Genomic DNA, 25071 nt, shown 5'->3' on the forward strand with positions numbered 1-25071 from the left:
ACAAAAAACGGCAGTTGCTCTCAATGTTTAAGAGTTTCAGTCGCATATATAATTATTCTAAGCATGTACAAGCTTAAAGTGTTACATCACCCCAAAACGTTTGAAAACAGTTTGTTACAATTTCAGTGTGCAGGAAATAATTTTAAGCGTCATTTTGTTTAAGCCCACAGGCGAAATATGCCACGCCACCTATCCGTCCATACCGCTTTATGTTATTCAACGTATTCACAAGAAAGATTTAGGGTCAGACCCTACCGACTTGGTTTTGGTCTAAAAAAAGCTCCAGAATGTTCTTCGTCTACTCCCGGCTATAAACACTTTAAAAAGTTGCTGAAAATGTTTGAATTAATGTATCAAAGTTTTCAAAAAAAAATAATTTGCATTTCGACCAACTTTTAAAAAATGTTTATGGCCGGGATTAGAAGAAGAATATTCTGAAGCTTATTTTCAGACGAAAACCAAGTCTGTGAAGCCAGTGGGTGTGGCGCTCAAAATTTTCTTGTGACCTAGGTCCTAGTTTTTATTTTTTAAACAGCTGGCATTTCAACAATTGTGGATGAATTTTATTCATTGTTTTTGAAAAAGGATCTGAATGAGTTACATTTTTCTAAGGCGAGACACCAAACGTAACCATGCACCCAAAAAAAATACGTGCATGGTTACGGCGAAGCCATAGTATGCAGTTAAGTGCCCACTTGAAAACAGTCAAACGGGATTGTGAGAGAACCATATGTCGTAGAGACATGATGTTTCGACAAATGGGTAGTAAATTCTTTGTAGTGTTGCAGATTTATCTCTGGGCTTAATCGGTTCACACCTTCATGGTGTATTTCTCGTTTTAGTGACTTGTTTTTCTGTATCTCAAAATATTCCGCTGAAAGTGAAAAATCGGCTCAGGGAAATCGAAAGGGCTTAAAAAAATATTAAGATCATTCTTTAGGGTCATGAAAATCGGATGGAAAATGACGAAGTAATGGAGGTTTGAAATTTTTAAAATTCAGTTACATCCATAGCAACTTTTGTTAAGAAATTTTTTATATGTGTAAATGATGACCCGAACCAGGGCACGATTGCTCGACTTTTGGTATCTTAGGAATTCTATTACAATGCCAGTTCCTAAGATACCAAAAGTCAAGCAATCGTGGAACCAGGGCTTATCGTCATGTCCGTCTGTCTTTCAATAACTCTCTGAAGCGTTGCTCGATTTAGACATACTTTTGTACAAACATTTGCCTGGGCAATGCAACGATCGAGTTCGAAGATGGGGCCAAACAAGATTAGGACTTGTGGGGGCCATATACATAAGTGGATGGGGTACATTATATCCCAAAATTTAAAAATTGTGGCAGAAAGCCGAAATTTGACATGAACCTTGATAATGGGTCCAAATGAAAGCCTGTGAAGTGAAATTCTAAAATTTTTCAACGCGAGGGGTGGTGTGTAGGGTGATTTTCAAAATCATCCAATCGATCTGAAATTTGTTACAGAGTTGATAATGGGTCCGTTTGGACGAATATGAATTGAAATTAGAAAATTTTCAACTGAAGGGACATTAAAGGGTGATTTGGATTTTTTATGACGGCGTTAAAAAATTGTTCACTTAAAAACGACAAAATAAATAAATTAAAAAAAATAAAACTAAGGCGAGAGGCGCTATTACAAACATGAGACAAGCCCTCCCATCAACACCCCCGTCTCGCCGTCGTCCCATTAATATTTTTATATCTGGGGGGTGTAACCACAATTTAACTTTTAACTATTAATACTAATGTAAACTGCATTTAATTTGATAAATGTTTAAATTTTATATTGCATTTAATTTTTAAAAATCACTTGCAAATTAGGCAAGAAAATAGACAATACACTAAAATCTATTGTCTGCATTTCTTGCATTAATTTCAATTTCAATATGTAGCACTAGCAATATGTAGCATTCATCAACGGAGTCTGGATAAATTATTAAAATCTCCGAAATATTTATGTAAAACGTTTAATCGAATCAACAAAGTATGTGTAAAAACTTTTTTTATTGATTTGTTTAAAGAAGATCCATACCAGAAGCAAGATCTCAAAGTTTCAATTCAATCGGTTGTTATTGAAACAGTTTAGAATAACCGAACTCTTTCTATCAACTATTGTACAAAAAATTAAATGTTTACTTCTTAAAAACAATTATTTTAACATAGGCAATCATGCTATGATTGCCATGCTGTTAAATACATTCCAAATCTGCATTCAGATATTTCAGAATTGAGCTAGCTGCACCGGTAAACGATAAATAAACTTTTGCAGTTTGATTTCAGACATTGGTGCGACACACACGAAAATGAAATGCACCCATGTTGGAATATATACCCCACGTGGTTTTTGAAATTCTTGCATACGATACAGGAAAGAATTGTAAAAATAAAATTGTGGTTACACCCCCCAAATATAAAAATATTAATGGGGCCACGGCGAGACGGGGGTGTTGATGGGAGGGCTTGTTTCGTGTTTGTAAAAGCGCCTCTCGCCTTAGTTTTATTTTTTTAAATTTATTTATCAAAGTTGTAATTGTTTGAAAGTTAAAAAAAATTAATAAGCAAACGGCAAAGGTCGCAAGGTCAAATCTCACATAACCCCGTAAACGGGGTATAGTTGGAAAGGTATTGGCAAGATGATTTAGAATATATATACTTTATGGGGTCTGGGACCACCCTCTGATTATTTATAAACCGATCAGCATTATTGAGTTTTCTTCGGACTTCTGCTGTGTTAGCTCTCAATCTGCTCCTGTGTTAACGTTTGTATACCTTCAAAACCAAAACTCAAAAATGTTCACTGGCCTCTGAATAATCAGGGCGTGGTCCCAGAGCCAACAAAGTATATATATTCTGAATGCTCTCATCAAGACCTTTCCCATGATACCCCATTTATGGGGCTGTGAGCCTTGACCTTTGTCCTTAATACATTCAATTTTTTGACCTTCGAAAAAATTAAAAATTCTCAATGGATCTGAAAATACAACTCATTCAGATAATTTTTCAACAAAAACGAGGAATATTCATCCAAGATTTTTGAAATGTCAGCGATTTGAAAAATTATTTACTTTGCAACTTTGCTCAGTCCTCTTAATTCAAAACACATAGACAAGTATGTAAAGGGTTCGCATTTATTTTCTCCCCAGTAAGTTTTCACTGCCCGCGTGGAGACAAATTCAGCCGCTATTTCTGAACCTGTTAATGCTTAGTTTTGAAAATTTTACCATGAGAAGTTCAACACCATAGCTCGATCATAGAACCCTGATAAGAAGTTTAGTTCTGCAGCACTTAAACATTTTTTAAATAGCAAACTATTTAAAACTAGCAAACTAGCAGCTGAATTTGTCTCCGCGCGATAAGTGAAAACTTACTGGGGAGAAAATAAATGCGAAACCTTTACATACTTACAGTCAATGGAAAAAGTATTGGCAACCCCCAGGCCAGCTAAATAAAATTGGCTGTAACCTTGGAATGCATTATACAATTTGCATGAAAATGTGTTCGCATTTAGTAAATATGATGTGTTTTTCAATTATAATCATGTTTTGTTGATCAAAATTAGATAAACACAGTTTTTTAATAATTTGTTGGAAAATTTGCAAAATTAACCCGCAAAAAGTATTGGCAACATGTGGCCAAATTAATTACGCGAAACAATTTCCTTAATCACCTACCACATTTCATTACGGTAAGTTAATTAGGTGACAAAATATGAGGATAGCTACATTTTAAGTCAGCAGTTGTGTTGTCTGGAAGCAAAATGGCGACACCAAACGAGCTGTATTTGTCGCGGCGAGAAATATTCATTTCTTTTTCGCAAAAAAACTTGGATATCTAAAAATCAATAAAAAACATACTTTTTCATATTTACTATTGGAAATGTAGCCAACAAATATAAAATGACAATTTTAGTTTCTGGTTTTCCATGATGCAGAAGAAAAAGTCACCTAGGCTCAAACGCAGATGATGAATCAAGCAACAAATTACTTGAAATCGGAAGATTTCAATACCCAAAACGAATTAGAATTTGAGAACCAACTGTGGAGTCAATATTTCATACAATTTGGTGATCAATAAAAAATCATGCCATGGGGTTTCAGGGTTCAGTAGCCCCATAGAAGAGAAGGCCCCCGAAACGAACCAACTCAAGGTATTTAAATCAGCTAAATACCACCCTAAATAGACTTCCAATTGATGAAGAAGGGTCTAGTGGTCTCACCTATGTAAATTTGACTTATTCGGTGCGGGTGGGATGGTTTGAGTTTGGAGGATGTAAAATGAGGCTCTCAAAAATGATTGCTGCCGCCTGGGAGTCAAGCTCGGAGGAGGATCGACTATGGTTTGGGGTTGAATGACTAGGTCGTTGCGCAGTTAGCTGGTCACTATCGATGAAGTAATGACCAATGAGGTCTAATTAATCATTCGAAACGATAATTTGAAAACATTTGACAAAAACCTGACCAAGGGAGGAATTTCATAATCCAAAAATGCAGTGGCCCCAAAACATGCATCCACATTAACGATGCACATTTCTGGAGACCGAAAAGGTTAAGCTTCTATTGTTAGCTGCACAGACTCCCGATGTGATTCTGATTGTCCGGGATGAGAAAAGAGGGACTGGTGGGAAATCACACTACAAAAAACGAGCTTGTCAAAAGTTCGAAAGAAGATTGGGAAGCCATATCCAAAATCGTTATAAAGAAATTTTCCCAGTCAATTCCAAGGCGTATTTCTGCTCTTATTGCATCGAGGCGAAGTGCCACGCAGTACTTGAAGCAGTTTATCGAAATAAAATTGTCGTATCTTTGATAAGGGCTTTTAAAGTTAAGGGTTGCCAATACTTTTTGCGGGTTAAATTTGCAAATTTTCCAACAAATTATTAAAAAACTGTGTTTATCTAATTTTAATCAATAAAGCATAATTATAATCGAAAACTACATTATATTTTCTAAATGCGTACAAATTTTCATGCCAATTGTATAATGCATTCCAAGGTTATAGCCAATTTTATCTAGCTAGCGTTGGGGCTGCCAATACTTTTTCCATTGACTGTATCTATGTGTTTTTAATTAAACAAAATGACGCTTAAAATTATTTCCTGCACACTGAAATGGTAACAAACTGTTTCCAAAGGTTTTGGGGTGATGCAAGACTTTGATGAATTTAAGTAAATTGATGAGTTTCTTAAGCTTGCACATACTTAGAAAATTTATATATGCGACTCAAACTCTTAAACGTTGACAGCAACTGTCGTTTTCTGTAAAATCGCAGAACAGGTTTTTGAGAAGTTTGACACCTAATAACTTCCTTGGTCGGTGGTTCCCGACGGACTTTTTTATGGTGCCTATAGAACTCCACTATGACTATCAGGAACCGGAAGAACTAGGTCGGGAAGTCCCGACCGAATGCGCCACCCCCCCTCAAAGTTGCCCGAAAACCCATGTTTTTTGGCATATAAAATGGTATATTTTGGTCAGATATTTTTTTAAGTCCACAAAATTTTGCACCTAAAGTCCATATGAGTTGCTGATTGTAAAAATATAAACATTTTTGGGCCACACCCCCTGGGGGGCTAACCACCCCCACAGGGGGTGTGGTCCCCAAATTTTTTTAAAAGTGTTTTCCCTGCCTCCCATGAATTACAAATATGTATACATATACATAGTTACGCCCCCTAGGACTTTTGGGACCTGACCTGGCCTAATATTACAATGTGCGTCCCGTGGGAAAGCCTAGATCATTGTGTGTGTGTCGACCATTTGAATTTGGCGCTGGGAGGAAAGTCCTTCAGTCGGGTTGCCAACCAACAACATTACACATTGTGGTCGACCAAGCAAACATTTCTTTCACTTCCTTTCTAAAACTCGGACGAAGCAGACGTGCTCGCTCGTGCTCCCACCAAAAATTTATTATTTTATTTCGTTTTTTCAGTTCAGAGTGAACTTTTTTTTTGATAATCCGTTGTTGTCTAAGCTGCAGTTAGTTTGAAGGCAGCTTTCAACACACTAGACACAATTAGTTATGGATTCGGGTCGAGGGGGTTTCGGTCGGGGGGAGAGGTCTGGGTCGTGGCCGCGGTGTAAGTTAAGTTTTAGTAATGAGTCATTATCATAGGTGCACACTTGCTAGTTAGCAGTTAGCAAGTTTTTATTTTTGTTTTGATCGGTTCGCTACCTGTTTGATTGAACTTATTTTGATGAATTTTTATTTTCGTTCCATGTTTTTAGTATAATCCGCCAGATGAGGAGGAGGAGCAGGTGACCAATGTTGAGTTTCAGTTCGAATCAACGCCAGCGGTGACGACCAGTCCGCCAGAACAACTGAGCGCGGCAGAGCTGCGAGCCAGATATGAAGAAGAAGTGGACATTGACGAGGCGGTTGGAGGCATGGAGCAAGTTTCGATCTCGTCGATTCCTCAACGACAAGGCCGTCCAGTTGGAATCAGAGAAGACGATGAGAGTGATGACGAAGAAGTTACGGGCCCATCCATTGGTGAGAAATTAATTGTTAATTAATGATTTATTGATTCGATTAATTGCGTCAAATAAATATGCTGAAGCTGAGTAATGCAAAAATGATTTATTTTTAGGACGAGGGCGTGGAACATTCGGTCGCGGGTCAGCTCCAAAGTCGAAGCCCATGGGGGATGTGGGCGAACCTATCAAGAAGGTGGTGTCTCCGACTAGCGGTGTGGCAAAACCATTTCATTTCGGGATGAGAGCAGCCACACCTGCAGCACCTGCCCGACCTCCTCGTCCTCCTCCACCAGCTGTGGTTGAAGATGAACCTGTTGTTCTTCTCAAAGAAGAATCATCAGAACCAATCGAAGCTGTAATTCCTCCTGAAGACTTGGAACCTGTTGTCGTGGTCGCACAACAAGCCCCTGGAGAAGGACAACAAGAGCAGGAACAGGCCAACCCGATTGGTGACGAGGGAGAGTCCAGTCATTCGGTAGTTTCCAGCCATGGGGACTCCCAAACTACACCGACTGTCTCGAAATCTAAGCGTGGTGGCGGGGCGGTCGTGACATCAAGTTCAGGTCGCGGACGTGGCAAAATGGCTCCCGAAGAAGTAGGAATCGAGGCTCCCAAGGCTCCATTGGGACAACAGCCGGCAGCCGCTGTTCGGACAGAGGAAGCCCCAACATTGGCGCCTCAAGCTCGAGCTCCAATGGTTCGAAGAGGAGCGAAGGGCGAGGAGTGAGTGAATCGTGCTCATTTCAACTTTTTTGTTAAATTAGTACACTGCCTGATTAATTGTTTGCTTGCAGAATCACAGTGGCTACGAATTACATTCGACTAAGGTTTATCGGCAACTGCACGATTCACGAATACCATGTGGATTTTGATCCTCCCCTCGACAGCACTACGATGAAGAAGCGATCGGTGCGGGCTGTGATGGGAGATAGGACGTACACCTTCGACGGAACGATGCTGTTTACCGCCGTCAAGTTCGATGATCATGTAAGTTGCTTGACTGATTTTATTACCAAGAACTTAGAATAAAAACTGGTTAAAAATTGATTGGTTGATTTGTTTTTTTAGGTTACCGAGCTGAAAGGGTTTCATCCCAACAGTCCAGATACCGAATTGAAAATCATTGCTGTTTACGTGAAGGAGAGGCCAGCTTACACGATGATCCAGTTCATCAACATAATGTTCAAAGGAGTGATGAAGGCGTTGGGTCGTGTAATGCTGCGTCGGAACTACTACGATGTCAAGGGCGTCAAGTCGCTCCCACAGCACAAGTGAGGCTCCTCTTATTTGTGAAATTCAAGCTCGAAGTTTTAATATTTTTTCTTGCTCTGATCACAGGTTAGACATTTGGCCAGGATATTGCATCGCCGTGGATGAGCAAGAAGGTGGCTTAATGCTGTGTTTGGATGCATCCCATCGTGTCCTTCGGCAGGAAACCATATATCAACAGATGTGAGTGAATTTTAAAGTGGTTAAGTGAACATAGGTAAAGTTAATTGTTTGTTGTTAATTTATTTAGGTGTGCAATGAGAACGCTTGGTCCGGACTGGAAGGCCAAGTTTGCAGAATTTGCCGTGGGAAAGATTGTTCTCACCCGATTTAATAACGCTTCTTATAAAATCGACGACATTTGGTGGCACGCATCTCCGAAAGACGAGTTCTTAAGGAAAGATCAAATGGTGATTAGTTAATTTAGCATAGACCAATGTGTGCTGCAAGTTAATTTTAATCAATAATCAATGTTTTGTATTAAATGTGTGTATAGGTTACCTACGCAGAGTATTACAAGGAGCACCACGGCTTGCAAATCCAGTACCCAGACCAGCCCATGTTGGTGAGTCGGATTAAGCCAAGACGAGGGGATGCTATCCAGGAGGACAAGTTGGTCGTTCTGGTCCCAGAGCTGTGCTTCGTCACTGGTTTGACGGAAGACCAAAGGTCAAACTTTACCGTTATGAAAGACCTCGGGGAGCACACCCGACTGAACCCTGGCCAGCGACGCATCGCCCTGGAGAAATTTATCAAGGAAGTTAATGGTAAGTTTTCCTGCCAACTAGGAATTATGAGTTACGTTGGTTAATCTTTAGTAATGATCATCAATTTTGTGGTTCTGATGTATTTAGGAACCCCAGAAGCGAAGGCCATTCTGACGAAGTGGAATTTGGAGATGGAGAATATCCCACTCACGATGAAGGCGCGGATCCACGCTGGACCAGCTCTCAATTTTGGCAAGAAGCAGCTCGCTGCTGCTGGAGCTGACTTCAGCCGTGATGCATTGTCCGGTGTTGTGCAACCAGTAAGATCTCAATAATCAAGATGTTAAATAATGTTGATAATTTATTTCGTTAACATCAATTAAACTTTCTAAATTTTGAATTGACAGGTGCATGTGAACAAGTACTTGCTAATTTGCACTCAACGCGACAGTGACAAGGCGCGCCGGTTCGTTGATCAATATCGGAAAGCATGTATGCAGTTGGGAATCCAGGTCGCATCGGCTCCCGAGGTCGTTGCAACGAAGGGACATCAGATCAGCGACTTTCGTCAAGCTATCAAATCGAACTTGACGCGCGATGTAAACTAAAATGCCAAATACTTAATAACTCGGTCTCGCCCGTAATTATTGAAAAATTGTTTAACTTTTAGAAATACCATTTCCTCTTCGTCTTGATGCCTCAGCAAAGAGAAGATGTCTATGGAATGATCAAAAAGCTTTCCCTCTGTGAGTTGGAGGTCCCGTCGCAGTGTTGTCTCACAAAGACTCTCTCAAACGACAAAAAGTTCAACTCGGTCGTCCAGAAGATCGCCTTACAAATCAACTGCAAACTCGGAGGCTCTTTGTGGTCACTCTCCCTCCCGTTTGTAGGTTCAATTTCTATATTGTTGAGACCTTTTTGTTAACTTTGTAAATCTCGTCAGTTAAACAATCTCATTTGCTTTTTAAGTTTTACACAACTCCGTCCGTCAATGGTATTCTATAAAGGTTTTCAAGATGTGTTGCTATCTAATTGTAGAAAAACCCGATGATGTTCGTCGGAATTGACGTGGCCCACGATCCGTTGAAGAAGGACGCCTCCGTTCTCGGGCTGGTTGCTACTCTCAACAACGAGTGCACTCGTTACGTGTCTATTTGTCGCGTGCTTAAAGTGCATCAGGAGGTTGCAGACAACTTACGAAGTGCTTTTGAAGAGGCTATGGAAGCCTTCAACGTGGTATGGATATTGTGACATGAATCTATTTCTCGTTCAATTATGCTTAATTAACGTAATTAATTTTTCATTAGGAACAAGGATGCTATCCAGTAAGAGTCATTGTTTGGCGCGATGGTGGCTTGGCGGATCCCAAGACATTTAATCAACACGAGTCTAAGCAAGTGCTGGACGTTGTCAAAGAAAAGTGTGTCCCGAACACAAGTTTCAGCTATGTTGTTGTTCAGAAGCGAATTCCGCAAAGATTCTTCCAAATTGTAAGATGTTCTCTGACCTCTGAAGTGTGCTGGATTGCTACATGCGTATTTTTTAAATTAATTTTTTAGACTGGCCGAAACTGGGAGAATCCACATCCTGGAACGGTCATTGACCACACCGTGACAAGATTCGACTCGTATGATTTTTATATCGTTTCTCAACTTGTGCGACAGGCATGCACATTTTCATTCAACTACTTTACTAGTTTAAGCAAAATATAAATAATCAACTAATATTAACTTTTTTTAAATTATAGGGCACCGTGACTCCAACCCACTACACCGTGATCGAAGACGTGGGTGAAACTAAGCCGGATTTGAGCCAAAAATTTGCATACGTGTCTTCGTTCATGTATTACAATTGGCCAGGAACAGTCCGCGTGCCAGCCATGACACAAGTAACTCTATTCTTTAACATATTCAATATACTCAGATTGATGAATGAAGATTATTAATTTTGTAATTGAATTTCAGTATGCCCACAAGCTGGCGTCCCTGGTCGGAGGCAGTATCCGCGCCGCACCTGGAACAAGTCTTCGTGAATCGCTATATTATTTGTAAGCTAGAAATCTGTCACTATCGTCATTATATCGCTATTATTATTACTACTTGTACGATTCGTTTGTTCGTTCGTTCTTCCACGATTTTAACTTTAAAAAAAGTCTATGCAATTTTAATATGAGAATATAAATTTGTAAAAATTATTAATAAATTAGTATACTAAAATATTAGCACATTAAAATGGTTTGTTCAAATCTCTGTAATCCATTGAAATTCAAGTTGGCTAGGCCTGGCATCAAACCAGCATCAGTGGCGTTTTTATTATTTTTATACTACTACCGATATTTAGCAGGCAAACGTATCTATGTATTCACTTGTAGATCGGAAATGACATTAGCGCATCAGCAGTATTGATCAAGAGAGCTTGCATATACCTCATTCGAAAGGACTGTTTAATTAAGAAAAACCTATTTCCGAACACTCCGGTTTCCAGACACATTGGAATTATCGCCTTCGCCCTCCTACTGGCCACCTTCTTATTCCAACTTCCACCCCCATAAAACTCAATTTTTCGTCCCAACTCTGCCATCAACTCGTGTGACACCATATTTATTCGACTCATGAAGGAAAGTGTCTTATCGATTCCAAACGTCAGCATTACCGTCCAGGAAAGACAGCATAGGGACACTAACGAGTAGTATGGTCTATGTGACCCACAATGTGAATATGAGATAAAGATCATGTAGCTGAAAATTGTATGAATCAGAAGAATAAATCCAAACCCGACGCTTATCAAGTGTTGAAATGCCACCATCCCGGTTTGCATGATAAGCTGGCCGTGTACCAGATTTCGAGACAACGTTCTTTCCGACTTGTCAGAGTTGGTCACATTGTACAAGAAGCAGTTTAACATTTTCAATAAAGACATCCCAACCAGGCAACTGATGGAGAAATGTGACGAAGTTTCGTAATTGCAGATGAAAAATATGAATATGCGAACGGATAAGAATGCGTTGGATATTAAAATGTTGTCACTTTTTGGCATAACGTAATAAAGTGGGTCTCCTTCTATAATGGTGCCCAAAACGGTATAAATACAAAGGAAGTAGAATGCGAGTCCGATAACGAAAAAGTAGACATAGTAGTCCAACTGACCGTGTGGATTCTGATTGTCATGTCCTAGGTCAAAATTTGAACAAAATTAATTATTTTCCTTTCACAAGGAAATACTTAATTATGGTTTCGATAAAGCAAATTTTGCATTACCCTTTCGTAGCTTAATCTCAGCATTGTCAACACACTTCCAGCTATGCACTAAATTTCTTCCATGAACGATCAGAATATAATTTAAGATTTGTCCCAAAACTAGTAAAGTTATGTAGAAAATTAGCAAAATCATGCGAAGTGGGTATATGACCGTGAGGCGTTGAAGTTTTATATAAATCGGCAAATAAAAAATGCAGAAAGATATCGCGAGTTTGACGAAAAAGAAAGTTTTATTTTTCAAGAAGTGATCAAAAACGAGAGTGTGACCCATGCCATCCCATTTTATGGGGGCTGTCGCAGTTCTCGAATAAATAACGGCGTTCAATTCAAAAGCTTTGAACAGTAAGGGAGATGTCATTTTTAGTGTCGTTAAATCAGAGTATGAGCATGATCTGGAGGGTTGTTCCGTTGTTTTTTAATGGGTTTAATTTAACGGTCGTATCCTTAGTTTTGAAGTGGTCAAGGAAGCTTTGTAATCATAATGAACAAGTAAAAAATAGGCTTTTCTGGTAGTTAAATACATATATACGGACAAAGTATGCATACATCGACGAAATAGGTTAAGGTTTTTAAAATTTAAATTAGTTACACTTGTGTGTGGCGCAGGTCATTTAGATTTTCTAAATGACGATGTAAAATTATGATAATGCGTACAATTTATACTCCAATGAATAAAATATAGAGTTAAGCCATATACACAGAAACATATTTACATGCACATGTATTTATGGTCGTCTAACTGCTGACTTTTTGTCTGCTTCGTTCATGTTGGAGGAGATTTAGGAAATACAACTAAAAAAAATCGGATAAAATATTTTTTAGTTACAAGGACGATGCGCACACATTAATTATCAAGCACAATTACATATGTTGCAGGGCTTGAATTAGTTAGAATAGTTAATCGGTTCGAATTATAATTAAAGAGCTTGTGGGTATGTGAATATAGTACACATTGTGTACTTACATAAAATTACCCTGCGCTATGATATGGGACAATTAATTGGCATAGGAAAATCTTGCAACTTTGGGTAAAAAAACTGTTTTCATATAGTTATTTTCTGTAATATACACAAACCTCACGGATGACCCCAAAGCTGTTCCTTATGCACATTTGCATAAATGAGAGTAATAAATGCTAATGTCTAACGCAGAGATTATCATTCTTAAGTTTTACTGATACATACTTATATTTAAATATGTGGATAATAATATACGATTCCCGAAAGGTCATTGCAAAAGTAAACTATGTAAATATCTAAGTACATTAATTTGTGATTCTTGCTTAATAAAATTCTTCATCTGTGAAATATTAATATAAATATATCAACCCTTAAAAGTTTTGTTTTCAAATCGTCCATTATAAACTGGAAATGAATGAAATGAGTGTAGCATATAAATATTTATGTATTTAAAAGCTAATTCTTACCATGTTGTAACTTGGAAAAACATGACCAATGACTGACTATGTCTCATTCTTTAGTATTTACATGGTCCCAGAAATTGTCGTCAAAACCCATAAGAAAATAATGGTATGGCTAAAGAGGCCTCTAGCCGCGTCGACTATATAATCATAATCAAGCTTGTAAATCTACTCAAGGAACGTGACCCTTTGTATCTTAGCGAATTTGGTTCGCTGTTATCACCGGCGCGGATATCATCTATAGAGTACTTTAAAGTACTCTTGTCAAGGTGAAAATTATTGGGGGACATGAACATATCATAAACTGGTTGGTGGCTAACACCAATTATTTACTTGGGGGCGAATCAGCAAAATATTTTGCAAGAATCACGAATGAGGTGGGTATAAACAAATACATAAGTGAGTAAAGCCAGATTTGGTTTTGTGTATCAAGATACATACAAATATGCCTGTTTAGTGATGCATTGATTACTTTGGGACTAACATGCAAGCCGTCCCCACAACACGATGCATGGAGTACATTTCCAGTTCTAAAAAATGCATAGGTAAATATAATACATCGTTAATGTCTGGTTATAATACACGGCATATTTTCAGATATTTTATTATGTGTCTCAGATACAATAATTCATGGGGATCCTTACCCCTGGGGATTTGGCTAGAAGGTCAAACTTTCTCAGCAAATTCGGACTCTTGGACCTATATACGTAGTGGACTTTTTGTGAATATTTCTCATTTGCAGAGAAACCATAAATATATGCTGGAATTTCCTACGAGTGACGAGACTGACTTTCTTAATGGGTTAAATACCAGCGGATACACCCCCCTTGAGATCAAAATAACCTTACGCAAATCATACAATATTTGACAAGTAAAATGGTGCCTTTTGTTTTACAGGCATTTAAAATGAAACTTTGATTTTGCGATGCAGTCTCCATATGAGAAAATGTTGGATCTCAAGCCAGCTAGTAATTTAGTGCAGATGACTTTTAATATGATCTCGCTATCAAAAAAAATTGTTTCTTAAATTACAACTTTTTTGTATTAATTTTATTCACTGGAAATATGCTGAACCAATGAAATTATTTTAAAATGAATATATGTATATAGTTATTTGATGACTAGGATCACGATAGGCCTATAGGAATTCAATCTACATAACCTGCCATTCCACAATAAATAGATCAATCCACAAATAAACCCAGTAATAAAAGTTATACTGAAGATAAGCATAATTTCTTTCGCGTAAAAATAGCCAATGTGTTAAATAATTTTTAACCAAATAATTTTTCACTGGGTACATCATACATGTAAAAAATATTTTGGGAACATTTATTTCTGAAGAAGCAACAGATTATAATGGAACACAAATTACCAAAAAAATTGTTTAACCGGATTTTTCGTAGAATATATAAAGTAGAAGTCAGTTCTTCAAATTTGTAGAGTTTAAAATGGTAGAATATAGAATATTTTGTGGCACGAAATAGTTATCCATTTACTTGCACATTTTCTACAATATTAAACACATAATTTTGAAACAATTTATACAAAAATTCGCTCGATAAATGCTTATTAGTTGATCCTTACGTTATACCAATCCAGAAAACATGTAGCTGCTGGCTCGCACGTCTTTCCACTTGCATCGTCCTATAAATGATTTAGAACCAATTACACTCAAAATTGCATCAATTAATCCATTTTTTGGCAAATTTTTCATTTTCGCTCAATATTATTTAGCTGGGTTGGACAGGACGTGTCTCACTGAATAGCTGCATACTACTTGCAAAATGATGTGTGCTTGTGTACCTTTTCAGACTTGCATGCCTTCACTTTGGAGGCGCACGGTGCCAAATCCTTATCGCAATTAGCCTTTGCCTTGGCTGGTATAACACTTTTCAAGTACTTGATACATGCAGCGTAGTCCATGCCCTTGTCAATTGTTGTAAGGATACAACGGCCGGCTTTCTGAAAACGTTTGAAAAATTACTTGCATTTCATTAATGACTTGATCCTATACTGCTTTCCACCTACCCCCTTTTCTTTGGAGTGTGCTGCGCACTTCATAAACTTGGTGGCAACACCGATAGGGTTTGGCTCCTTCTTGGCCTAATATTTAACAGTATTTTTAGATAATTATTAGATAAGCATCGTCTTATTGATGAACTTACCGAGCAAGTGATTCCAGCACCTTCCACCTGCAAAAATCATACTTACAAATGTGTAATAAATATTATGCAAAGATATATTTTGTAAACCTACCACGACGCCAACAAAGGCGACGAGGGCGAGGGCGCAAATGAGTTGTCGGAGCATGTTGTGGAGATTTGGGATAGGGAAGTATTAGTGATGGTAATTTTGAGTGAGGAGTGATTCTGGTGCTGAGAGGGTTTCCGTTTTATAAAGGAAGTCTAATTGAATTTGAATTAAGTTACGTGACCATTCAACAATTCGAATGATAACAAAACGTCTTTGAGTTTATGACCAATCGTTTCATACCATTTTTTAGTAATAGAATTGCATAAAAATGCGCAGCGGTGATGATGGGTACGAGATTGTATTCAGTCGGACACGATTCTGGATGTGGAGTGAATTTCGTGGAGATAAGATCATAAAGTCTCATGACTAAATCATATTAATTGAATTTAATCACAAGTGACACGCAAGATTAATATTGCAGAGGTTGGTTATTTCCTGGAAATATTAAAGCAGGATGCTAAATATATCGTGTTAATAGGACAAATACATTGGTGAAATTGCGCATCAAACAAGTGATTAAATTCATAAATATTTTAATGCCAAGGTTAATAAGGTTGTAATTTGTAATATGAATTGACAAACTAAGGTGAAATAAAACGCGTGGAAATGGTTAACAAGTGTATGTACATCGATTGCGATGGAGGTGTATAATAGATAGGTTTGGAATTTTTGAGTTCCGATTAAATAGACTTGTAGAACACTAGTAAATGCTGCTACTATTATTCCTCAAGGCAGGATCACATTGGACCAATTGCCGAAAATTGCATCCCTTAATGGCATCGTCATAGTGAAGACCAGGTGCACATTGCAGTAGTACAGGATTTCCCCCACAGGCACAAAGCATGTAAAATTCGCACATGCCGGGTTGCGGATATGGGGAAAAGACGACCTCGTTAGGACCACAAGATCCCCCGGGGGACGGAGTCGTGGTGGTGGTGGAAGGGTCGACAGGAACACAAGTAGGACTGCGGTGACATTGCATACAAAAATAGTAATTTGTACATTTGTTTATTTAATGCTGCGAATTTAATTACCAGTCCAGAACGCGATGCATCATTTTTTGTACTGCTGCCATTTGGGCTCCTTGTTTCGTTACTGTGTAAAACAATGGTTTGTAAGCATATAGAGTACTAAAATTATAACTTTATGTATGTAGATATGTTGCTCATGCAGAAATTTGCGTGAAGATAACCCCACCAATCGAAGCATGCGTTAGGGTTTGTAGTCCCCATTGCCACAGTTTGAGGAAAGATGACGATTATATTATTCTCCTCGGCCGCGTGGATATATCCCGTTTTTGTGGCGTAAGCGTCCCCAATACCCGCCGTGGTCCTACATAGATATGATATTTTCAAAACAAAATACAACCCTGGGAACTTAAGTTTTTTAAAATAAACTAACCTGGACTGAACACAACCATGAAATGCGATATGCAATCTGCAAGTCCTACTCCTGTCCTTACACCTTGTCGGAATATAGGCAAAGCCAATCGAGTCCATACTGATGGAGGCTGGACTACCGGAAGTGATAAACTCAGCCTGGTCAAACTCGAGCAGGTCGCCGGGCGGGAGACCCCCACCAGTCACGGGCTGAATAAGGCCACCTCCGTACAAAAAGTCAAACATGGCAAATGCTCCGTTGTAATTGCAGTTGTTAATGTACTGCGTTGCGGCGGAGGAGGCGGAACATGCAGCGCCATAAAAGTCAGTGGGCTAAAAAAAGATAAGGTTTTGCAAAAAATTCAGCTAATTTTTAATGATATGATACTTTTTTAAATGTAATTTTATCATACGAAGCCGTGATTCGCATTCATTCCAAGATTGCTTTCCACTCTTGCCCCGAAATGATTATACATTTGCTCAACTTTGACACCGTTTCCTTTATTGACCGTGAAGTCAGCCGTTCCATGGAAAACGTATACTGAACTATTGGCAATATTTGAGATGTGATCGATTGTTCCCTGGTCGGAGATGGCTTGTGCGGCGGCGATGAGGCTGTTGATAGGGGCGAAAAAGTCGGGGATGGACATGCACTGTGAAGCGTCAGCGATGCCACCTTTTCCGCAAGTGTATGGGACTGGGTGATGATAAACATGGGTCAATTTACAATTCACTTTTGGTCGAGATATTCTCGAGGTGCATATTCTTATAATCTTACGCCCTGCATAGACTCCAGCACCAGATATTTCAGACGAAAAGGCGAAATGAAACTGCGTCGCCATAGCCCCACCGGCGGAGAGACCAGATACTGTGACGCTGGTGGGGTCAACATTATATCCCTCTGAGAGGATAATTGTGCAATAATAATGATCTGCATATATGTACAAATGTTATAATTTTGACATACCAAGTTGGACCACTGCAGACACCCCAAGCCCAAACCAGCCAAGAACGAGTGAAAACGCAAGTGTGTGAAGAAGGAGTGGTTTAGTCACACCCATTTTGAGTTCAACTAATTGGGAATAATTTAATTTATGATAACCGTTCTTTAACAATTACTAAGAGTGATACACGAAGCTGTATATAGATACTTGAATCAAGCATATTAATTTGCATCTTTCTTATCTAGATCAAGCTTATCAAAGGTATTTGTAAGTTACATGTCGGTGGAGAGTGTCAATTTCGTATTGATTTTGTATCAATAGGCAATTGACAATAAGAGTATATTTGTATTACGCATTGTTTAGATATGTAACGTATATCTGTAATTATTTTATCGCTTTGCACCTGTTTAGACTGAAGACTCATTAGTTTAAAAATACACTAAGGATAAAAAGGAAACGCAATATGTTTAATAGTATCTTCTCATTTTAGTGTCATGATGTTTGTGAGTTTATGTAGCAACATATTTATGTCAGTATTAAAAAAATTACCTAATTTTAAATTAATTAGATAATTTGGGGCCAGCGCAATTATTTGTAGGCAGTGACAAATTTTTCCTGATCACACTTTCTGGGATACTTATTATAGTTGCTGAATTATATATGATTAGCATATTTAAATGAGTTTGATTTTCAGAATTTCTGCACAACCTACCCCAGTCAGGAAATATTCAAAAATATTCTAGAAATGTCATAGTTTTATAAAAGTTCGTAGTTTTCTGTCACATACATATTTATGTACATATATATGTAATTCCTTCATAATGCGCACAATAACCTCAAATAAAACTGGCGTAATAGGTAGAATATACCTTGCCAATATATGGGTATACATAATGCCAATAATTAGCTTAAGAAAATAATAGATACGTGCAAAATATTTGACATTATGGGAGCCGTTTATCATTCACCACAAATTTTAAAGCAAAGGATGGAGAAGTGAGAAATGTGCACATTTTGGAGTTTGTCTTCTTCCTGTGGAACTTCAGAGTGTGCATTCGGCAGGGGAAAGTACAGTATGTATGTACATGTTGTAAATGGAATTGAGCTATTCAATAAGCGTTAAACTGGGTAAGGAGAACTTCCGAGTTTTTGGGCGAGGAAGAACTTGACGTGAACTTGTGGTTCAAAAAATGTTCAAAAATATTCTAAAAATCAGAACAATTTGATTTGGTGGTGAAACATGAAAAATCAACTTGATATCTATTTTACAAATTAATGAGAATATTTTCATATGTTTTTTTAAAAAGAAGTCCTTTTAAATATGACGGAAAAGATAGCCTCAAATAAAAGGGCAAATATATATGTACATCTAGTGACATTTAATATTTTTACCATCACAAACATTACCAATTATGCTAGAATTAGTTTATGCAAATAATGTTCAACTTCAATATGAACACCCAAGTAATTTAATACCATTAGCTACATATTTTACGGACAGCTTGGAGAAATGGAAAATAAAGTAACCAGTATTATTTTGGGTTTTCTCCAAACGTGCAACCAGTAGTCGTGGAACTACGTATGTATGTATGGTACAAGTATTCGGCAGATTCACTGCGAAATGAGACATTCGAGTAGGAGTTGAACGGGTTGTTCGAGAGAATATTCCGGGTTTTCCGTCCGAATTTTTCTGGATTTTTCGGAGATTTTACATGAACTAAGGTTCCTAATACTTGTGCGGATAAAGAACTCTACAAAAGGCTTCCGTCTCATTTATCATATTCTCAAATGCGCAGAGAAGTGAACTTTCACTCGGCTTTCATATTTAGACTTTCACTCCACTTGAAAAGACTAGCATTTACCCAATAAGACTTTCTCATAAAAAATATGCTCTACTAAATGTGCTCTACTTTTAAAATGCACAGGATGCAAATTTTAAATTTTAAAATTATTTAGGTTACTGGTATAGTATAAAATTGTTTAAATTGTGTGAACGGTAGTGAAAAAGTAACCATAACCGATTGATTCAATATTTTTTCAGGATCAACCTTCCTGAATTATACAAAAAGTATATACAGATATTTATGATGATATAAATTCATATTATTTAATTTGAGCTAGAATAATTAACGATATTAAATTTATTTTAAAATATTTGCTTTACAAATTCTAAGTTCAACTTAATTTTGTCATGATTGGGATACTTGGGATATTTTCATTTAAGTATCTATCTAAAATCCCATGATTTTATCTCGTGCTCTAAATAATGTCGCATCACTGTTAAGTATTCTTTTATTGTCTATTTGTAGTAATAAACTAATAAATAGATGAAAATCAAGATAAGCATTATATGTACATATTTAATACCGTGTGCGGTGAAATTGCATAATTTTTTTTGCATAACACCTTTATCGTATAATGCCATTTTGCATACTTCCCAATTATGTAAACAGCAAGTTCGCATAATCCCATTTAGTATAATTCATAAATTAGGAAGGAATTAGGTAGAGCAAATCTTATTATACCTAAATATGTATTAGATGACCCTGAAACTGACCCATAATCGGCTGTGCTTCAAGCATAACAAGTAATACGAACACTTCGGAGATGACATTACCTACCGAGAAGTGCCCGGGTTTGATGCCCTTTGGATGTGTTGAGTACTATGTAGGTTACTGTACCAAAAGTGAAATAGTATTTTACTCCAAAGCCCAATTTGCGCCCACCACACCCAATCAAATTCACAAAATGCTAAACGCGAAAAATCCGTTTTTCCCCGCTCATCATTAAAAATTAAATAATTTTCATCAAAAATTGAATTTGAAAAACTACCTTAATTGTTAATGTTGAACATGATAAAACAACTATTTATGTAGGATCAAGAAAATCTAAAGAGTACCAAGATCGGGCACTCTTGCCCAGTTGACAAGGTCTGCTCTACTTCATAGGCGAGCGAGAAACACAATTATTTAGGAACTTGTATCCTCCCCGAATGCTTAAAAATCATCAAAAAACACCTTGGGTACATTAGATTCTACTGGTACACTGGTCTTTGCATGCATGATCATGACCAATCGTGCATTTTAACTTGTTATGTGAAATGGAGTTATGTAAAAAGCTCTCTTATGGTAAGTGGTAGTTATGCAATAAATTTTATGCCATAAGGGTGTAATGCAAAAGTGTTTTATGCAATTTCACATGGAACCATTTAATACATCTAAAATTATCCATACTTCCCTTTAATGTTATCAAAATGTGCCACTTCATAGCATTACTGGTACTGAAACTGAGGACCGTGTACTTATTTATATTCTTAGCATGACACAGTCTCTGGATATGTAAGAATTTCCTTTCTTTTCCAATTCCTTCACACATCATTTCCGACCTTCCTTAAAGAAACGAGTCTCATCTTGCCTCTCCTCTCTCCTCGATCTTGTCAGTTACATATACCACTTTTCTCCACTACAGATTCGGAATCAAATTCGCCATCAACATGCCTTTACGTTACGAATGTGCCAACGTACACCAAACCATTTGTGACCGAGTTCTTAAATTTCTTCGAGAAACAAACCCGGTTTTTCCATTTACCATCAAGGGTGGGGCAAAGTTTATCGTAATTTTGCAAATGGTGAGAATTAGTAAATTTTCGTAAATTTCATGCGATCCCGATGTATGTATCTTGATGGAATTTTGTATTAAAATAATTCAGTTTAATAATTGTTACAAATATTCCGACAGGTCTTCTCCCTGATCATGATCCTGGGATTGACCGTGTTCGCTTATATACTTCATTCCTCGTCCCCTCATAATGAGATTGCCCGTGCAAATAGTACTGACCCGAATCATCCCAATAATGCCCAAAATTCGTCTCCGGGTCGTCATCCTGTGTTTGGTGAGTTTTATTAGATTTCTAGTTTCTTAATTATTCACTCTAGTCTGTGCTAACTAAATATTTTGCTACTTTCACCAAAAGTTAAACTAAATATAAGGTCATTTCTCGGTATATGTTATAAATTGAGAAACACGAAATTGAGATCTAATGGTTTTATTTCGTATCTACAGGAATTATAACGCCGGGTCACGTGTTCGTTTCGCTTTTGATTTCTGTGTTGGAGTTTATCCTTTACGTATACCTGCTCAGAGGGATCAAAACTGTATGTCTTCTATCTTCACGACACAAAACATTTGAATATTTTTGAATTGCATTAAGAAGGTTTTATATATTTTTACTACAGGAGGCCTATGACGTTGTGAACAAGTGCTGGAAGATTATGGCGTGGTACACCGCAATTTACTTGCTAGGAATAGTTATAATTTCCATCCTGGAGTTTGAGCTCTTTTTGGACACGATGGAAATGGTCGCCGAAATTTGTAATTTATACACCATTTGGATTTTGTATGCTTATAAGCATACCTTGAAAAAGGATGCGAATGTGATGGCAAGGGTTGATATTGACAGCATGATTTAATGGATTTTAAATAGTTCTCTTTTGTCCAGCAGTTTTACAAAAATAAATAAAATATTATTTTTTAGAATATCAGCAGTGTTGGTAATTACTAATAATAATAATAAATCAGTCTATTTCTAAGTATAACGTTAATGGAAGTTGAGAGTCTCAACTTGAGACACAAATTTTATTTTATGTTTTGTTCTAAAACATCTGAAATTTTATTTTCATACAAGTTGAAAAACTAGGATAATGAACTTGAAATTATATTATTTCGATTAAAAAATAAGAACCTATGTAAATATATAGATGAAAATAAATTTAACATGCGTATTTGAATATGTACATTATAATTCAAATTTATTTTAACATTCGTAACTCCCAAGTATATATCAAGTTAGAATTTGTTACCGCAATCTGAATCTGTATACTAATGCGAAAATTAAATTAGTCGAAAACCAATAATCAAATCTACTCATAGTTCCCGAGCTTGTGGTCGAAGTCGGGGTCACGGTTGTCCTTGTCGTCGGAACTGTTTCTCCCGTACAGCCGTATTTTACAGCCCCTACAACATGATGCACTGAAGCTTCAAGGGTAAACCCGTACCCTTTCTCACCCACGCTAGGTGCATAACGGACACAGTTTCCATCTGGGGCATCCTTCGCCGTTTTATGTTCCCAGGTGTTGACTCCAGTAAAGAAGTAGGATCTGATTGGGCTGGGAAGGGTAAAATTAGCCCCGACCTTATCCACGAAGAAAGATAAGCCTCCAAAGTACGGTTGGTCAAAGAAAGTTATACGTTTCTCAATCTGGTCAGCATCACCGAACCGTTTCACGTGTAACCTGGTATTTCCTATCCCAACAATTCTTGGCAAGCAGACATCATTAGCTCCGTACTCGGTATAAATAGTGTCACAGGGTCCGACATTTTTGCAAAATTTAATTTCCCATCTAGTCATTTTCAATTCAATAGGAAAATCAAATTTCAAAGCATTTTAGAAAATTTCGTAATTATGAATGTCTTACAATCCATTAACTCTTGAGTATACATAGGTTAAGTCTGGCAAAGGTAGAGTGAAATTTGCATCATTCGTAGCACTCGCGAATGCGTCTCCCGTACAGGTTGAGGAAAGCCAAAAGTTTATGAATTGCGTTTGTTGCCGCTGGGCAGAGGAGAAGTAGCCCATTCGAAAGTACGATTAGTGAAAGCACTGTAAAAGTTGACATTTTAAAACATACAAATATTCCGAGTACCTACAAATACTTATGTATAGCTAAGTAAATAATTAAAAGTGTTTTGCAAGCGTGAATATCAACTAATTTTTCTGAAATAAGCGAATACAGAGAGAAACAAGGTATTATATTTGCTCACCAAAAGGTTTGGCTTTGGTCGCGACTGATGAAGAAGATAAGGAACACAACCAGTAACATTGTACATACATGATGTGTAACAAGCATTGCTCATCTCATTCATACACGTCATCACTTTCAGTGTGGTCGATAAGATAACGAGATTGTTGGACATGTTTTCTTAATTTACCAGTTTACGTCATACACATATCTATTGAGAAACGTTGTTTAAATGTACTTATTATAAGTACAAACTAATTGAACGATATTTCGATTTTCCGGTATAAGCTGATGCAATGTTGTCGAATTTTTGGTTCACTAGTAAATTATATTGTAGGTAAAGTAATGCTATGTTTAGCACGTGGTTGCAATTATTAAGGCTTTCTTTTCCTGTACAACGCACTCATAAGTAGTACTTCAAACCATTTACGAAGTGACGGGAATAAAGTGTCGCAAGTTTTTCTTCCCAACAAAATTTGGAATATTCGGGCCATTATTTTACAATTATAATTAGCTACATAAAATATACATTTTATATGAGTTATAAAGATTTCACTCGATTTCTTCGTACAATACATTTTTACGGGCATAACCAAGCTGAGTCATTCTCGTCTACTTCTTATCATTAAGATTTAACGACGAATTTATGAAATTGGCAGTAATATGGCCTTAAACCTTGGTACGTACACATTTATACCCAAATTCAGTATGCAAAATTAATCCATCAGCATTTTAATATATGAAACTTACATAAAGTAAAAACAAACCCTTTCAGCTACATAAATTTAATGGGAGTAGTCTAGCATTATGTGAATAGCTCATCTTTCCGCTAAGATTATACTTAATTTATTACCTATTATATGTACTAATCCTAAATATCTGCAATGCGACTGTAAAGTAAGCTACATTATAAATACAAATCCCACGGTTTCAACTCGTAAAGTCAGAATTATCTAAACATAGGAAGAATGTTAGGTACATAGCTCACATGAAAAAATCAATCCTAAATAAATATGTACCTATGAAATATGACAACTTTGGCCAAGAACTGAGTCATAGGACCGAATACCAAATTTTATCACTTTCTTGTCGAAAATAATGGGCATCTTAATGAACCACCAGTTATCCAGGGTTGTTTACAAATAATTTCCTGACGAGCGATTTTTATTTACATAAATATTTCTACTTGAAATTCTAGGAGTTTTCATATTGGTGTTAAAGCTAGGAAAGTTTTCATGCACCCATGGGATTTACTTCCTTTGCAGCTTGATATGTACAAATGTGGTTAATTTGTACATAGACATATTAGTATTTTATTTTATTCTTATTTCACATTAAGAATATTTGGATCATGTTAATATTGACACGTCTGTCTCCTCATTGCGCTGCATGAGTCACCAACCAAATATGTACCACCCTTGAAGATAATTGTTGTCTGATTATAACTTGAAAATATCAGTATGTCTACATTACAGAACGACCACACTATCTCAGGAGAACTGGACACGTTCTCATCTTTTATCTATACAGATGACTAGATATTGT

General features: G+C 37.1%; 5 protein-coding genes across 5 annotated transcripts; 2 read left to right on the forward strand and 3 right to left on the reverse strand.

The window, feature by feature from the left end:
- The first annotated feature begins 5810 nt into the window (after window positions 1-5810).
- On the forward strand, window positions 5811-10693 carry LOC110863392 (protein argonaute-3). The gene is made up of 16 exons (XM_035846723.1): window positions 5811-6099; window positions 6248-6512; window positions 6610-7219; window positions 7291-7483; window positions 7565-7767; window positions 7835-7948; window positions 8016-8175; window positions 8262-8532; window positions 8620-8792; window positions 8880-9071; window positions 9143-9358; window positions 9511-9708; window positions 9780-9962; window positions 10032-10136; window positions 10220-10360; window positions 10437-10693. The coding sequence occupies exons 2-16, from the start codon at window positions 6407-6409 to the stop codon at window positions 10521-10523; spliced, it is 2952 nt and encodes a 983-aa protein (XP_035702616.1). The 5' UTR covers window positions 5811-6099; window positions 6248-6406; the 3' UTR covers window positions 10524-10693.
- A 3765-nt stretch (window positions 10694-14458) lies between these two features.
- LOC110857539 lies at window positions 14459-15553 on the reverse strand. Its single transcript, XM_022106130.2, has 6 exons — window positions 15409-15553; window positions 15318-15344; window positions 15181-15255; window positions 14956-15114; window positions 14737-14796; window positions 14459-14659 (listed from the first exon to the last, which is right to left on the reverse strand). Exons 1-6 carry the CDS (start codon window positions 15460-15462, stop codon window positions 14645-14647), a joined length of 390 nt encoding a protein of 129 aa, XP_021961822.1. The 5' UTR covers window positions 15463-15553; the 3' UTR covers window positions 14459-14644.
- A 368-nt stretch (window positions 15554-15921) lies between these two features.
- Window positions 15922-17924, reverse strand: LOC110857529. The gene is made up of 7 exons (XM_022106121.2): window positions 17752-17924; window positions 17563-17685; window positions 17198-17481; window positions 16807-17117; window positions 16577-16737; window positions 16440-16500; window positions 15922-16370 (listed from the first exon to the last, which is right to left on the reverse strand). The coding sequence occupies exons 1-7, from the start codon at window positions 17843-17845 to the stop codon at window positions 16106-16108; spliced, it is 1299 nt and encodes a 432-aa protein (XP_021961813.1). The 5' UTR covers window positions 17846-17924; the 3' UTR covers window positions 15922-16105.
- A 3183-nt stretch (window positions 17925-21107) lies between these two features.
- Window positions 21108-22352, forward strand: LOC110863402. The gene is made up of 4 exons (XM_022112704.2): window positions 21108-21356; window positions 21467-21620; window positions 21791-21882; window positions 21964-22352. Exons 1-4 carry the CDS (start codon window positions 21222-21224, stop codon window positions 22195-22197), a joined length of 615 nt encoding a protein of 204 aa, XP_021968396.1. The 5' UTR covers window positions 21108-21221; the 3' UTR covers window positions 22198-22352.
- Window positions 22353-22519: 167 nt separating this feature from the next.
- On the reverse strand, window positions 22520-23527 carry LOC110863412. Its single transcript, XM_022112716.2, has 2 exons — window positions 23203-23527; window positions 22520-23127 (listed from the first exon to the last, which is right to left on the reverse strand). Exons 1-2 carry the CDS (start codon window positions 23361-23363, stop codon window positions 22584-22586), a joined length of 705 nt encoding a protein of 234 aa, XP_021968408.1. The 5' UTR covers window positions 23364-23527; the 3' UTR covers window positions 22520-22583.
- Window positions 23528-25071: the final 1544 nt, after the last annotated feature.

Source organism: Folsomia candida, unplaced genomic scaffold, assembly GCF_002217175.1.
Source record: "Folsomia candida strain VU population unplaced genomic scaffold, ASM221717v1 Fcan01_Sc001, whole genome shotgun sequence".
Lineage (NCBI taxonomy): Eukaryota > Metazoa > Arthropoda > Collembola > Entomobryomorpha > Isotomidae > Folsomia > Folsomia candida.